Raw genomic sequence first — 17,197 nt, forward strand, 5'->3', positions numbered from 1 at the left:
CAGTTTGTTAACTGATTTCGGAGAGTTTACACACTATCTTGAATTTCCTATCCTAGCTGATTTTGGGACATTTAAGATTAATGCTTTGAGCTTACATGAGAGCTGTTTAGGAATTTTAAAATTACTGTTTTAGGGCAGATTTTGAGATCTTTGTCAATTGTTTTGGGGCTGATTTTGAGAGCTTTGTCTACTGTTTTGGAGGCATTAAACCCACCATCTGCGGGGTTGTTTTAATCAATGTTTTGAGGCATTTTGGTGAGATAATTTTGAGGCGATCTACACATTATTTTGGCGAGCCTTTAGGTGCTGATTTACATGCAGTTTAGAATTGATTTTTCGAACCCCTTTTTGCCCACTGTTTTGGGTTTCAATTGATTGTTATTTAAACGCTTTTAGGTCGATCCATTCATTGTTTTCTCCCTTGACTTTACTAGTTTTGGAAATGAGTCTGCCTCATCTTTCTTTTGTTTTACTTCTTTTTAAATGATTAAGTCATAAAGATGGGGATTGATGATTTAATTAATTGAAATATATAGAAAATCTTCAATCACCTTAAGCATAAGTTAAAGAGTAGGCTTCCTTGAGTTTTAGGAGCACACCCTAGGTGAGAGTCCATCCACCCAATCCTCAGCATGGTTTTCCTAGATTTTAGGAGCACACCCTAGGTGAGAGTCCATCCACCCAATCCTCAGCATAGGCTTCCTAGATTTTAGGAGCACACCCTAGGTGAGAGTCTATCCACCTAATTCTCAGCATAGGCTTCCTAGATTTTAGGAGCACACCCCAGGTGAGAGTCTATCCACCTAATTCTCAGCATAGGCTTCCTAGATTTTAGGAGCACACCCCAGGTGATTCTCAGCATAACTTCCTAGATGTGTGATCCCATCCACCTAATTCTCAACATAGACTTCCTAGATTTTAGGAGCACGCCCTAGGTGAGAGTACATCCACCTAATTCTTAGCTCAGACTTCCTAGATTTTAGGAACACACCCTATGTTAGCGTTCATCCACCCAGTTTTTTTTTTGAATGAATAATGAAACATGTCACTAGAGTCTGATTCACAAACTGATTAAGACACTAGACATTAGGATGCACCGAGGCGTAGTTCATACTTCCTTAATTAAATCAACAGTGAAATTCCTGCAATGACTTAACCTACAGTGAAACCCAGTGCATCGAGATTTGAGCTTGAATATTACACTCAAATCCTCCTAACAATTGAGAAAATTTGTTAACGCCACATATGGATCATCGAACTAGGATGAGTCTAGGGTCTAGGTGGCGAGGGAGATGATGACATTGCTTATGTGTGCTTAAACGATGGATACAAAGTGAGATTATTAGAATAGTATCTCCTACCTCAAGGATCTTCAATAAGGGAGAGGGAAAGATCCATGATACTATTTGCCGATTTGCCGATTCTTGGTGAGATTGGTGAGATCGTTGCCCCCGACACTCTTAGGTTGTCAGTAGTTCTAGCACGATTAGAGTAACTAGTCTGTGGACTGTACGACTTTATAAAATATTTTTTTACAAAAATCAAACAAAAATCTCTTTTGCATGTTAAAAAGAACTCTGCATAAAAAAAAAACTTAAACAACAGTTTTTGCATGAAAATCAAATAATTAAATTTTTATAAAAATTTATAAAAGTCCATGGTTAGTCATTTGGATCGAGGTTAAGAACTACCTCTTGTAGATTGTCGAGTTGGCAACTCTTACTCAAGGTCGGGAAGCACACAGCCCAGCTCTGAGCCCTCACTTTTACCAATGTCTTATATCCAGTCCTGATCTTTCATATATGGCTAAGTGTTTCTTTCGCTCGTGATTTTTACAACTCATTTTTCTGACTTTCACGTTGAGTTTTCTCGTCTTGTTTAATTTTCTTGCAAATTTATTTAAATCTGTTTCAATAAATCTTTGCAAATTTATTTAAATCTGTTTCAAATCCTACTATGCTCGCAACATTAATAACGCAACAGTAGCAGATGCCCAGGTACTTTTTTTACAGTTCATCTACAGCATTTTACTTTATTGCATTATACCTTTCAAGTACATTTTATTTACCTGTGATTTGCTTATTCTGCATGCAAAACCAAAAATATATCTCTTTTATTAAATTAAATCTCAAAAATTATTGTTATATTCCTATTTTCAAATCTATCAAAAAGTTGACCGATAATGTGTGTGTGTTGGTCCCATGTTATGCTTGACTTGAGGGATGCACGTTATGCAAGCCTTCTTGTCTCTGACACGTGGGTGGATGGTCATTGGAATTTTCCTTTTCTTCTCAGTCTTGTGGGGCTGGATGGGGCTACTTTCATTGCATCAATTCCTATCGAGCCTCATATGCATGACACTCCGACTTTGAAATTGCCTACATCACGCTTGATTACCAAGTCTTTATATCCTTCTTTACATATTTTTAATAAGCTCCCTTAGTGGGAGAGTGTTTGGAGTTGGGCTTTGACCCCGTCCATGTCCTTCTTGGCTTGGAGGATCTTCCATTTGTTATTCCTTGCAATGATATTTTAAAATTGATGGGGTTGAAACTTGCTTCATCTTGTCTGTTGTGTAACGCGGCGGAGGAGTCTATTGAGCACCTTTTTTTTTCTTATGTCCCTACTCACGGTTTATTTGGCAGAAGGTTGGTCTTTGGTTTGGCATTAATTTGTCTCCTGCTCGGAATCTACTTTGTACCGTTATGGTTTATAACCCAGATCGAAAACAAAAACATTTTTCGTAAATTTATCCTTACATTATTTGTTGGTTTATATGGATGGCACGTAATGATATCAAACATGAGGGTAAAGTCATTCATAATACGACGGTCTTTACAAATATCATTGCATATGTTAATAAACTTTGTAAGGTGAGAGCTGCTAAACAGCTTTTTTCCGGGGCCAACGGTTTTGGTTGGGGGGAGGATACTGAAACTCCCGGTTTTGGTGAGATGGTGATCTCCTCCCACGGGGTGGGTAAAGTTTAACACCGATGGGAGCTGGAAATCTTGCGATGTTAGTTGTGGGGGCATTGCTAGGAATAATGTCGGGGACTGTATTTTTTTCTTCTCTTCTCCCTATTTCTCTGATACTCCTCTTGAAGCGGAGGCTAGGGCCATGTTGATGGTTGTTATGATAAATGCTTCTCTCAATTGGTAGTTTATTATCATTGAAAGTGATTCCCGCATTTTGATTGATATTATTGCTAATGGGGTTGATGCGTCGTGGGATATTCTCTATTATATTAAGAGGATTAAACTCATATCCTCTCATATTTCTGTTATTTGGAGGTTCATTCATCGTGAGGGGAATAGACCCGCTAATTGGCTTGTTGTTGTTGGTAGTACAAGTCAGAATTATTGGGTTGGCTCTGTCCCCCCTCCCCCTTTACACACTTTGGTTGTTGGGGGCAAAGTAGATGCTCCTTATGTCCGTCGTGATTGCCCCTACTAGCCTGCCTGTTTGGTGTCCCCTGTCTATTTGTTTTATGTTTCAGTTGCATGTCTTGTGCCTTTATTGGCACATTACTCTGGCTAGTTTATGGTTTTTTCTATGGCACAGAAGGCTCCTTTCCCATTCTTACTGCATGTATTTTCAGTTTATTTGGCTAGTTTGGATCCATTTGTTGGTGTTGATTCCTTATTTCGGTGTTTGGAGTTTAGGGTGTCCCTCGGGTTCCTCTCGAGAGGCTTTTATTATGTTGAGCATTTCAAGAATTCCTATATGTACTTATCCTTTTGTGGAATGCTGGATTTTGATTCCTCTGGACATTAATGCGACTGGGTCTTTTTGCTTGGCTGGACATTTCCTTCATATGGTCTGCATGAAGAATGCCTCCTTCGCTCGAAGACCTGCTGCACTACTGGGACAGGATTGGTCGGGACTTGTGTTACCTTCTTCTCTTTGTTTGCTACACTGTCTAATGCTGCTCTTTGCTACACATCTATTTGGTTGGAGATTTTTGGGTATAAGATCTTTTTTTTCCTTTTGGGTATACCATTTGTTTGTTTTTTTTTTTTGGGGGGTTTTTGATGTTTTGTAGGTGGTTGAGGACCCCCTTTATGTGTGAGTATTATATTTTTTTTGGATTTTTAGTTCAGGGGACCTCACCCCAACAACTTTTGTACTCACCTTTTTATCTAACACGTAGGGAGCCGAATCATTCTCCTTTCCCAAATATATATATATATATATATTGATGATTAGTATTTTTAAAAAAATTAATTGGAAATTAATGAGAAATATGTTAAAATTCGTGAAAGACAATATCAAAAACAAAAACAAACAAAAAACAAACAAAAGATATTTTACTCAAACATGTATGATCCTAGCATAACAACTGACTTTTGTATGTTTAGAGAATAAAACCTGGGCTTGTCTAGCAGCTCCATGCAGGGCAGCTTCCATCATTTCCCTTTCTTTCTTGACTATTTGCAGTTCAGCCAAAAGAATTCTGGAATCTGAGGGACTTGCTATCATATTCTGATAATTTGTTTCCTTACTGTCTTGAGAAACCTTCACTTGAGAACCTAGTTCCCTCAACTCATTGATGGCACCGAAATCAGCTAAATCTTTGGCTGGATCTTGCAATGAGATTCGTGAAGTAGGAGATTCTCCATCAAGAACTTCACTTAAATCCTTGATCTTGGAGATATTGGAGGGAGTTGAACCTGGAGATTCCACCTCAAGCCTTGATTGAACACTGTCATCTATATCAAAATGACCAGGAGAACCAATACAAGGCATGTCTTCTTCTTTCTCCGGGTTGTCATGAATTTTCTGAGAGTCCACAACATCATGGGAACTATCAGGAGCTGACAAAACAATAACATCATCCTGTTCTGTATCAGCAGAACTTTCTCCCATAATTTCCGCATACTGTGAGCCAACAATGGAAATCAACTCCTTTTCATTGTTTTCTGATGATAGATGCAATTTTCTGGGATCTGGCAAGTCTTCTTCAGCTTGTATGAAAACTGGATCTGGTTCAGCTTGACCCTTATCTGGCCCTAGAGCCTTGCTCAATGAGTTTGAGGGAGACTCAACGTCAGTTCTTCCTGTAGTTTCTGAAATCAGGTTTTCCTTCTCTAGAACAACCTCAGTTTCGGCTTTAGATATTGGTGACACTGCACCAGGAAGCTCATCTTGCTTTTCTTCAGATGCAAGATGTTCTGAAGTTTTCACTTTTTCAGATACTTCCACAGCACCCCCATCTCCTTTATTCCGCGGCTCCTCTCCCCTATTCCCCATGAAAGCCATGACAGGGTCGAAAAGTGCTTTCCTCTCTGCTGCGGAAGGCCATAGTCGAGAAGCTGAAGGTCCAAACATTGCACAAAAGCTAAGGTAAGAGGCGCCGCACTTTAATTTGTAGCAGCTAAAATAGCAATTAAGAACAATAACTTTATGCACACATAGTCCCCCAAACATTACTGAAAAAGTGTAAGAAAAAAAAATGCATGCTACTAACTCATAGTAAAAAATGCAAATTTGAAAAGCCTTACAGTTGTTGCTGCCTGTGATAGAAGCCATTTCTTCATATATAATGCAACACGTAACAACTAACAAAGATTCAAAATCCTTAAATTCTCTAGGGCTAAGGTTTGAACACAAAATTCACAGTATGAGAAGCGTTATCTTAAGCACGGCATTACCTTCACCACTGTCGGATTTCTCTTCCAAACCAAGAGCACTATCGAAATTCTTCTCAATATTCTTCACACTCTCGCTAAGCTTTGTCACAGCACCAGCTAGATCCGGGAAGCCGCCCAAAGAGACCTTCCCAAGCCATGCCATTCTACGGCCTCTTCAAGATTTGCTTCCACGGATCCGGACACCTAGCCTTCTTAGATCGCTCAAAGCATGCGACTCTGGATCAGAAAAATCCAAACGGCCTGAAGGCTTCAGATATCGAATTGGGTTAATCAATCAGCGGAAGCTACAGAAACTATGGAATCAAGGAGGAGGATACAAACGGACAACACACCTTGGCAGGAAAAGATTAGGAATTTGGAATTAGAGGAATATCAAGAGGAAATCTGCTCCGCAGCAGAATTTCACATTTGGATGAAGGTGTGAAGTATTAAAAATTAATTGGTTAGGTCAGCCCATTTGGCTTGTACGTTGCAGGCGCTGCGCGGCGGTGAATTTTAGCACGGGAACGAGCAAAGCGATCCGCACCGGGCTGCTTTTCACGATCAGAGGCTCTGTTTGGGACATTGTTATGGGTTAAGTTTTTCCATTATTTTTATGTTGTAGTTGTGCAGCACTTGTTTATCATACAAAAATTTTTTTCCTCCTATATTGTCCTGTTGTTGATAACATAATCAGTTCATATTGAATAATTCATACGTAAAAATAGAAATTAAATTCAATATCTCAAAAAACTCGTATATTATAACTAAAAACTAACGTCTTATTAAACAGAAAGTAACATAGCAAGCAACAAAAGTAACATAGAAAGCAACATTAAAAATAAAACTATTAAATAAAACTATTAAATAAAACTATTAAAACAATAATTAAAATTATAAATTAAAATTATAATGAGATTGAATTTAAAATGAAGATGATCAAGTTCACTAGATAACTTAAACTCTCCACACCAAATCACAATCTGAGGTTGAATCTTCTCACTCATCCGCTTACCCGAAGATGTCACAGTCTTTCACTGATCTATTACTTAGGCACCTGTAAAATATTCTCCTATGGCTATGCTCCTTGCGTGAAGTATGCAAAGAACATTGCACTCTACATTAGTAATTCAAAACTTTAGAGACGCCGAAAGACCTCAAACTCATATTTTCTAAATGTTTAAAATCAGAAACCACAAAGAAATAGATGCAACATTAAGTAAAAAGAATAATCGAAATATACAATTAAAGTTTTATAAAACTGTGTGGTCTCAAAGCAAAAAGGATAAATTGATGAATAGTTTGTCACTAAAAAAAGAAATAAGACCTTATAGAAAGATTTTGATTGTCTTTAAATCATGTAATATCGAGCATGTATGTATCACAGAAGCACATCACCACAAAACCTTCCAGAAGAACCTGCAGTCATATGATTAAAAAATAATGAGATATTGATTGCATTAAAATCATGTATTACTGAGCTTGTATGTGTCATAGAATCACATCACCACAAAGGTCATCCAGAAGAACCTTTAATGTCATTTATGTTGTCATAGACCTCAAAACCAAAAAAAAAAAAAAACATATGAGAAAAATATATATATTAAACTCGCGGTAGCCTAGAGGTCGTTCATATTGGAAAAAATACATACAAAAAAAAGGAAAAGTAAATTGCACCTAATTGAATTCTAAGTGAACATCATTGCATATAGCATCATTACAATAAGAAATAAACATTTTTGCAACGCATTGCACATGACTATAGAAAATGCAGCGTAGAACTTCCTTTCACCCATTAACTATTTCACTTGTAATTTACTCTCTCAGCTCCATCATCTCCTTAACACCTTTCACATTTTGTGTACAATACTCATGTAAATTAGATTCACCTTGTGATATTGATTGGCCTAGGCTATATTATAGGGACATGTGATTGATCCTCATCTACAATGTTGAAATCAATATCACTATATGAAGGATGCCGACGAATGCACTTATAGAGAGTCATTGTAGTGATCATAATCTTCACTTGTTTGTTAAAAGAATATGTGGGAATATCTTGCAAAATGAATCCTTTGCAAAATGAATCATTTTTTTTCAAGCTCCAAATATCCTCTCAATAACACTGAAGTAAAAATGAGTTCCTTTTATTAAACATCTCTCATTTGTGTCAAACTATGTTGTTGGCCCTTTCAAAATTAAGAATATGATATTTTGTATCATGTAATGGTTTGAGATACATTTTTAAATAGATATCTAGCATCAACAAAATAATATTTCTCTGTTATAAGTATATTCATTAGTATTGTAATGAAACAAATATTTTATTTATTAATATTCAAGCAAACTTGTAGATGACTTTAGAAAGGTGTATTTATGAGTTCACGTGACAAATTTGAATATACTACTACCGTGTGCAATGCATTTCCATCCAATCATCACAAAAGTGAAACACAAATTAAAATCATATGCAGCCATAATGTTGTGTGTTTATGAACCACAACATCGAAAGTATCCAATCTTTTCATTGTTGAATAAGTATGCATTCACATGTGTTCCATCAATTTCTTCAATGTAGTCCTAGGTCATTTATGTAATATACTAGAGTTATTAAAATTAATAAAATTTTAAAATAAATGAAAATAGAAATCTACCTTGAAATATGACATCTAGCATTGATCTTGTGAAATCTTTACAAGGGTGCTTTGGAAAGTAGGGTCTTCATATCTAATAATTTTTAAGGATAAGCTAGTCAAAGCATCCAAATCAATTGAAAAATATCTGTTAATTGTTTATGATGAATGTCAGAATTACTCCATGGCTCCCCTCATAGACTCTATTTATGATAAAATATAGAAAGTTAAAGCTAGCACTGTTGAACTAGTTTTTGTATGAGATCTTTCCTCTCTATGTAGAAGCCTAAGATCTAGCCTCATCATTTTTCTAGTGGCTCTTGACAATCCTAAAAATTACCTACTTTTTATATACATTGTATGCTAATTTTTAATGATATTGCACTTTAAAGAAAGGTATTTTTGCCAAAGGAAGGTATTTTGCATGTTTTTTATTCCAGGCATTAGAAATGGATTTTTTGAGAAAATGAAACAAAAATGGTACAATTTAGAGTTAAATTGAGTAAGGAAGAAAATTATGTTCTTGCTCATTTTGATATGGTTTTCTATTCTTAACCTCATTTACATTTATCACATATTTTTGAATGAAATTGCACTTTAACGAAATATTATTTTCATGTTTATCTTGTAGTTATAATATTTGGAGTGGATTGGAGCTGAAATGGGGCGAAAAGGAGCGAAACAAAGAGAAATTGGGGTGCTGCCAGCAGGATGGCGCCTAAGCCAGTCTCGCTCAGTTCTAGCGCCTAAGCCAGTTTCGCTCAGTTCTGGCGCCATGGTGCCACATTTTGGCACCTAGGCACCAGAAATGGTTTTGGACGGCTTCTAAACGCCCCAAGGAGTTATAAGGTGGTTTTTTGTACTTGGAATGGAACCTTTTGGCATTTGAAAGTATTGGAATTGCCAAGAACGCCTAGAGGACATAGATAGGAGTATGAAATGTAGAAGCGTTATCTTAAGCACGGCATTACCTTCACCACTGTCGGATTTCTCTTCCAAACCAAGAGCACTATCGAAATTCTTCTCAATATTCTTCACACTCTCGCTAAGCTTTGTCACAGCACCAGCTAGATCCGGGAAGCCGCCCAAAGAGACCTTCCCAAGCCATGCCATTCTACGGCCTCTTCAAGATTTGCTTCCACGGATCCGGACACCTAGCCTTCTTAGATCGCTCAAGGCATGCGACTCTGGATCAGAAAAATCCAAACGGCCTGAAGGCTTCAGATATCGAATTGGGTTAATCAATCAGCGGAAGCTACAGAAACTATGGAATCAAGGAGGAGGATACAAACGGACAACACACCTTGGCAGGAAAAGATTAGGAATTTGGAATTAGAGGAATATCAAGAGGAAATCTGCTCCGCAGCAGAATTTCACATTTGGATGAAGGTGTGAAGTATTAAAATTTAATTGGTTAGGTCAGCCCATTTGGCGGGCGCAATCGCGGCGGTGAATTTTAGCACGCGAACGAGCAAAGCGATCCGCACCGGGCTGCTTTTCACGATGAGAGGTTCTGTTTGGGACATTGTTATGGGTTAAGTTTTTCTATTGTTTTTATGTTGTAGTTGTGCAGCACTTGTTCATCATACAAAAAAATTTTTTCCTCTTATACTGTCCTGTTGTTGATAACATGATCAGTTCATATTGAATAATTCATACGTAAAAATAGAAATTAAATTCAATATCTCAAAAAACTCGTATATTATAACTAAAAACTAACGTCTTATTAAACAGAAAGTAACATAGCAAGCAACATTAAAAATAAAACTATTAAAACAATAATTAAAATTATAATGAGATTGAATTTAAAATGAAGATGATCAAGTTCACTAGATAACTTAAACTCTCCACACCAAATCACAATCTGAGGTTGAATCTTCTCACTCATCCGCTTACCCGAAGATGTCACAGTCTTTCACTGATCTATTACTTAGGCACCTGTAAAATATTCTCCTATGGCTATGCTCCTTGCGTGAAGTATGCAAAGAACATTGCACTCTACATTAGTAATTCAAAACTTTAGAGACGCCGAAAGACCTCAAACTCATATTTTCTAAATGTTTAAAATCAGAAACCACAAAGAAATAGATGCAACATTAAGTAAAAAGAATAATCGAAATATACAATTAAAGTTTTATAAAACTGTGTGGTCTCAAAGCAAAAAGGATAAATTGATGAATAGTTTGTCACTAAAAAAAGAAATAAGACCTTATAGAAAGATTTTGATTGTCTTTAAATCATGTAATATCGAGCATGTATGTATCACAGAAGCACATCACCACAAAACCTTCCAGAAGAACCTGCAGTCATATGATTGAAAAATAACGAGATATTGATTGCATTAAAATCATGAATTACCGAGCTTGTATGTGTCACAGAATCACATCACCACGAAGGTTATCCAGAAGAACCCTTAATGTCATTTATGTTATCATAGACCTCAAAACAAAAAAAAAAAAAACATATGAGAAAAATATATATATTAAACTCACGGTAGCCTAGAGGTTGTCCATATTGGAAAAAATACATACAGAAAAAAATGAAAAAGTAAATTGCACCTAATTGAATTCTAAGTGAACATCATTGCATATAGCATCATTACAATAAGCAATAAACATTTTTGCAACGCATTGCACATGACTATAGAAAATGCAGCGTAGAACTTCCTTTCACCCATTAACTATTTCACTTGTAATTTACTCTCTCAGCCCCATCATCTTCTCAACACCTTTCACATCCTGTGTATAATACTTATGTAAATTAGATTCACCTTGTGATATTGACTGGCCTAGGCTATATCGTAGGGACATGTGATTGATCCTCATCTACAATGTTGAAATCAATATCACTATATGAAGGATGCCGACGAATGCACTTATAGAGAGTCATTGTAGTGATCATAATCTTCACTTGTTTGTTAAAAGAATATGTGGGAATATCTTGCAAAATGAATCCTTTTTTTTCAAACTCCAAATATCCTCTCAATAACACCGAAGTAAAAATGAGTTCCTCGTATTAAACATCTCTCGTTTGCGTCAAACTATGTTGTTGGCCCTTTCAAAATTAAGAATATGATATTTTGTATCATGTAATGGTTTGAGATACATTTTTAAATAGATATCTAGCATCAACAAAATAATATTTCTCTGTTATAAGTATATTCATTAGTATTGTAATGAAACAAATATTTTATTTATTAATATTCAAGCAAACTTGTAGATGACTTTAGAAAGGTGTATTTATGAGTTCACGTGACAAATTTGAATATACGACTACCATGTGCAATGCATTTCCATCCGATCATCACAAAAGTAAAGCACAAATTAAAATCATATGCAGTCATAATGTTGTGTGTTTGTGAACCATAACGTCCAATGTATCCAATCCTTTCATTGTTGAATAAGTATGCATCTACATGTGTTCCATCAATTTCTTCAATGTAGTCCTAGGTCATTTATGTAATATACTAGAGTTATTAAAATTAATAAAATTTTAAAATAAATGAAAATAGAAATCTACCTTGAAATATGACATCTAGCATTGATCTTGTGAAATCTTTACAAGGGTGCTTTGGAATGTAGGGTCTTCATGTCTAATAATTTTTAAGGATAAACTAGTCAAAGCACCCAAATCAATTGAAAAATATCTGTTAATTGTTTCTGATGAATGTCAGAATTGCTCCATGGCTCCCCTCATCGACTCTATTTATGATAAAATATAGAAAGTTAAAGTTAGCATTGTTGAACTAATTTTTGTATGAGATATTTCCTCTCTCTAGAAGCCTAAGATCTAGCCTCATCATTTTTCTAGTGGCTCTTGACAATCCTAAAAATTACCTACTTTTTATATACATTGTATGCTAATTTTTAATGATATTGCACTTTAAAGAAAGGTATTTTTGCATGTTTTTTATTCCTGGTATAAGAAATGTATTTTTTTTTAGAAAATGGAGCAAAAATTATGCAATTTAGAGTTAAATTGAGTAAGGAAGAAAATTCTGATTTTGAGCATTTTGGTATGGTTTTCTATGTTTAACCTCCTTTACATTTATCACATTTTTTGAATGAAATTGCACTTTAACGAAATGTTATTTTCATGTTTATCTTGTATTTATAATACTTGGAGTGAATTGGAGCTGAAACGGGGCAAAAACGGAGCGAAACAAAGCAAAATAGGGGTGCTGCCAACAAGATGGCGCCTAGGCGCCAGTTTCGCCTAGTTCTGGCGCCATGGCGCCACATTTTGGCACCTAGGCGCCAGAAATGATTTTGGACGGCTTCTAGACGCCCCAAGGAGTTATAAGGTAGTTTTTTGCACTTGGAATGGAATCTATTGGCATTTGAAAGTATTGGAATCGCCAAGAACACCTAAAGGTCATAGCTAGGAATAAGAAATGTAGATTTTTACATTTTCTAGAGATGTTGGTGAGAGATTTTGAGAGATATATGTAAGGTATTGTATAAGCTTTGTATGGATCAGCAGAAGACTTTGTTGGAGGGATTTTCACCTTTATTTTAAAGGGAAGAAGCTAAGTATTGTGTTCTTCAATATCTTATATTTATTGTAAACACTTATCTAGTGAATTTGCTTTAATTTAAATAAAGTTTTATGTTGTTTTTTCTCCATGCTTAGTGAGTAGTTTTCTTTACTTTTTCTTATTGTGATTAGAATTAACCATGTGTGGGATTAGAATGGTTTGAAGATTTCTTTTTTTCCAAAATTATGATGGTATTTTCACTATTTCTTAATTTACTTTACAAACTAGTCACTTGTAATATTAAAATTCGTTGTGAAACAAAATGATTCGGGAGGATTATGATTTCACACTAGTAAGTACTACATTAACTCTTAGGATGGAAGGAGACTAAGTCCAAAGGGAGTGCAAATAGATAGGGAGATAAGTTTTTATGAGTGTAGAATTAGTGTTTCTAGAGTGACAGGCTAGATCCTTGATCCCGGAAAATATAGTTGTGTAAAATTTATAAAGTTGACTCCGCTTTACAACGGTGCCCAAGTTTTGGTGTTTTATTTTATGAATAAAGCACTTAATGTTGGGATTCTACGCAAGTATATATATCGTTATCAAGTAATATAAGACTTTATATTTAAGTCACAAATATTGATCCCACGAGGAAGTTTTAAATTTGAAATGATAAATTAACTAGAAAATTCACAGAAATAAAAAAAAATTATTGTCACTAATTTTGAATGCTTGAGCTATTATAAGAACTAAATTATTAACTACTAGCAAGATTTAAATACAAAGTTTAAAACAGTAACTACTAAACTATGTTTATGTGATAAAGTTTTCTGATATGAAAATTCATCTTTCCCACTACAATGAGTTTTTGATGAAATGAGATGAGATAAATGATTTAAATTTGTATTGTGCCAAATAGTAGCAGTTTTAATTCTCTACCCTGATTCAGTATTATAGAAAATCATTGGCTAATCCCAGGTTTAGTCCCTAAATTCGTGGCTAGGCTAGGAGGATACTGGCTCCCACTTCCCTTCCTCTGAAGGCTAACTCTCACTTTAGTTCTTAAACACAAAGATCAAATTGAGGATCTTAGTCTATCACCCTAAAAATCTCCAATTTTAGACTCAATAATGTATATTTTCATATTTATTTGCACTTAATTCCATGAATGAAATACTCCTTCATGGACTTAAATGTGATTATCACTTTATTGTAGAACTCATACTCCATTTCCCGGATCATATGTTTCACAACATATTTTAACAATTTAATTGGCTAGATAGAAAAGTAAATTAACAACAGAGTTGAAAAACCATCACAATTTATTTTAAATTTTAACATTTACACATCCAAATTATCTCTTTATTTCACCATATCTCAGAGTATGGAGAAAGATAAAGAAAACTACTCAGACTTCATGAGAAAGATACAACAAAACACAAATTTCATACTCGCTCTATCCCTCTCTAACACTCTTAGAGAAGAATTCACACTTAAACTCACCACAAAAACTCAAAACTATAAAGAAAATAAATGACTAATGGTGTGGAATGGTGTGGAAGAATGCAAAGTGGCACGAAGGGGGGCGAAGAGATGCGAAGAGAGACCAAGACTGAGCAAAGGAGCGTGAAGAGGTGTGAAGAGAGTCTTTTCTAATCAATTTCGGCTCTAAATAGAGCCTAAGGTCGGTTTTCCAATAGGTGTATCCAAAAACTCTTCAGAAACCATCCAAATTCGTCAAATCTTCTAGAAACAGGGTCTGCACCGACACTGGCGTCGTCGGTACCAGTGACTTATGAATATAATACATGCTCTCTGTTAAGCAGTGTTGTTGGCGCCCAGCCCGGTGCCGTCGACGCTGGACAATTTTTCAAAAACTCTATTTTGACTCCAAATTTCATCTGTTTTGCTTTCTTTTTGCTTCAAGTCCTAAAAATCAACAACCTGCAATAAAAGATGAAAAATATATTCCTTTAAAGTGTAATATCACCAAAAATGAGTATAAAATATGGGTCTAAAAATGCATACATTTTTGGTGTAGGTTTAAAAATGCATATATTTTTGGTGTATCAAAATCCCCCAAACTTACATGTTACTTGTCCTCATATAACTTCTCTACTACATAAAAATATGACTTACATAAAAAATTTAACTTTTAGACTTTCATATATTAGTTCTCTAAACATAATAGTTTAACTTAAGAAAAATTCAAAACAATTCCAGTTAATACTAAAGGTGTAAAGATATTCAGTAATTAAGTCTAAGGTTTTTGCTCCTCTATTTCTTTCAAAAAAATTGCATTTTGTTATATTAAAGTCTCTTAAGAAATTCATATAAAAAAGAACTTCATAAAGCTTTATTAATAATTAAGTTAATTTTCAAATCAAAAGTTCAGAAAATGTATCCAAGTTTTTTTCCTTAAATTGATTCAAGTGAAGCCAATTTTTAATTAGGCATCTCCTCAAGCTTCTCCTCACATTTTTTTTTCTTTTCTTTTTCTTTCTTTTTTCTTTTCTTCTTCTCTTTTTTATATGATGATTACTATATCTAGATAGTTTTTAATGATTTTGAACTTCACTATCCTTTTCTTAAAGTTAAAAATTTTTCACATTCCTTCACTTTATAAATTTATATTAGCTTTAAAAATTTTCATAAAGTTTTATTCTTTTCTTCTTACATGAATCTCTAAGATTTTTAATATTTCAAAAATACAAATTCCCTTACTTATAATAGAAAAACAGTCTTATTTTCTCATACCAAATATCTTAATCTCTAAAATTAATCTTTATTATTGAAAACAATTTGTAATTAAGTTTACTATATATTTAGAGACACAAATATAGTTATCTAAAGTTACCCTCTAATACCAAATATCATGTAAAATTTTAAAATATTTTGAAAATAAAACTAATTGAGGACAAATAAAATTAAGTTTTTTTTTCTTTAAAAAGGAATTTTTCTTTCCCCCCCAATCATAAATTTTTAAAAGATTTAGCATGAGGAACTAAAAAATAAAGGGTGAAAGAAAACATTTAATACATAAAGGAAAGACTTACCTGTTGAAGGTTCTGATATTGAAACTTAACTATGAAATATTGCAGGTGCTAATATGAAAAACTACAAGACTTAAAACAATAAATAACACATAATACATATAAAAATTTGCTGAGAAAGAGTTAACTACAAATATATCCAACAAAGTACTAAAAACTAACAACAACATTAAAATGATTTCCAATGTAAAGACATTCTCACAAATCTACTGTTCACAATTCAACATAACATTTAAAATAAAGTGTTACACTCTAAAAATAAACAGTTTCAACAATAAAGTACAACCAAACATAAACTAAACAAAAATCTAACGAAAACATCACCAATCATCATCATCATCTTCTTCTTCTTCCACATCCAAATTTTGCTGCTGATATGGGGTAAAAACAGGGTGAGTGGGAAACTGAACTGAGTGAGCACCCCTCATGTATCTGACCATCGCATCATCATAAGCAGCATCATATTCGAACTTCTATCTTGTCAAATCATCATTGTGTGCATTTCTAGCCTCCATATTTTCCATTCTCAAGATATCTCCATGTTGGATCATCATATGCTCCATATGTTCCTGATAGTAGGGGTACTAGAACTAATACTTGAAGTGGAAGAAATATCCCTAGTCCTACTTCCAGATCTCCATCCAACATGAGATTCATAAGTTTTTATATTGGCAGGCTTAATAGGTTTTAGAGGTTCAATCCTCTCCTCATCCATTCTAAAACCAACTCCTGCCTATTCACATAGTATGAAGATCAGGGCAGGGTGTGATAAAACACCAGTAGTCTCTCCCAAAGCAATAGATCGAGTGTTTCTATAAATAATAGAACCTACATCTATCCTTCTCATATGCTAGATACAGAAGTTCAAGATGGCTCTGTCCTTTTTAACCTCACTATGATTGGTATCATTCTACCAGAAATAAAGTAGTGACAAGCCTTAGACACTACATTTAACATAGAAAGAGGAAAGTTTACCTTAACACCATTCTTCACCTTCCAAGCTCCTCTTCCATCAGTAAGAAAAGAAATAACTTCATCTAAGGCCTCATTTGTAGTAGAAAATGATTTGTACTGGCAGCTATACACATCTTCTAACAGATAAAATTCATTAATTTTCCTTGGAGTAAATTCCATCATTTTCCCACGAACAAACACATATTATTCATAAGTCTCCTTAAAACTGACATAGAACTCCATCACTACACCAATATTAGCCTCGGCAGTAAAGTAACAAAAATTCTTCTACTGCCGAGCATTGATTATTCTTTCAACTACTCCACCCAGATTTTTAAATCCTCGATCTGGAATCAATTTTTTAGTTGTAAGTAGACTATTGAAACAAATGTTGGCTTTGTAATTGACAAACTTTTGATCATCAAAATCCACATTTCTCTTTCC

The 17,197-nt window shown here is 34.5% G+C and overlaps 1 protein-coding gene across 5 annotated transcripts in view; it reads right to left on the bottom strand.

The window, feature by feature from the left end:
- LOC110024004 (golgin candidate 5) overlaps positions 1 to 9,650 on the bottom strand; it is a 51,660-nt gene extending 42,010 nt beyond the window's left edge. Inside the window, exons 1-3 of one of the 5 annotated variants that reach the window (XM_020723708.1) lie at positions 9,570 to 9,650; positions 9,238 to 9,453; positions 4,372 to 5,315 (exon numbers count right to left, since the gene is read on the bottom strand). In XM_020723708.1, coding sequence (XP_020579367.1) covers positions 4,372 to 5,315; positions 9,238 to 9,379 — 1,086 coding nt within the window. In that variant the 5' untranslated portion in view covers positions 9,380 to 9,453; positions 9,570 to 9,650. Of the gene's footprint in view, positions 1 to 4,371; positions 5,316 to 5,654; positions 6,090 to 9,237 lie in introns of those variants that run through there. The other 4 variants (XM_020723707.1, XM_020723706.1, XM_020723705.1 and 1 more) reach the window with 4 other exon arrangements.
- Between the last annotated feature and the right edge of the window lie 7,547 nt (positions 9,651 to 17,197).

Source organism: Phalaenopsis equestris, unplaced genomic scaffold (assembly GCF_001263595.1).
Source record: "Phalaenopsis equestris unplaced genomic scaffold, ASM126359v1 Scaffold000240, whole genome shotgun sequence".
Classification (NCBI taxonomy): domain Eukaryota; kingdom Viridiplantae; phylum Streptophyta; class Magnoliopsida; order Asparagales; family Orchidaceae; genus Phalaenopsis; species Phalaenopsis equestris.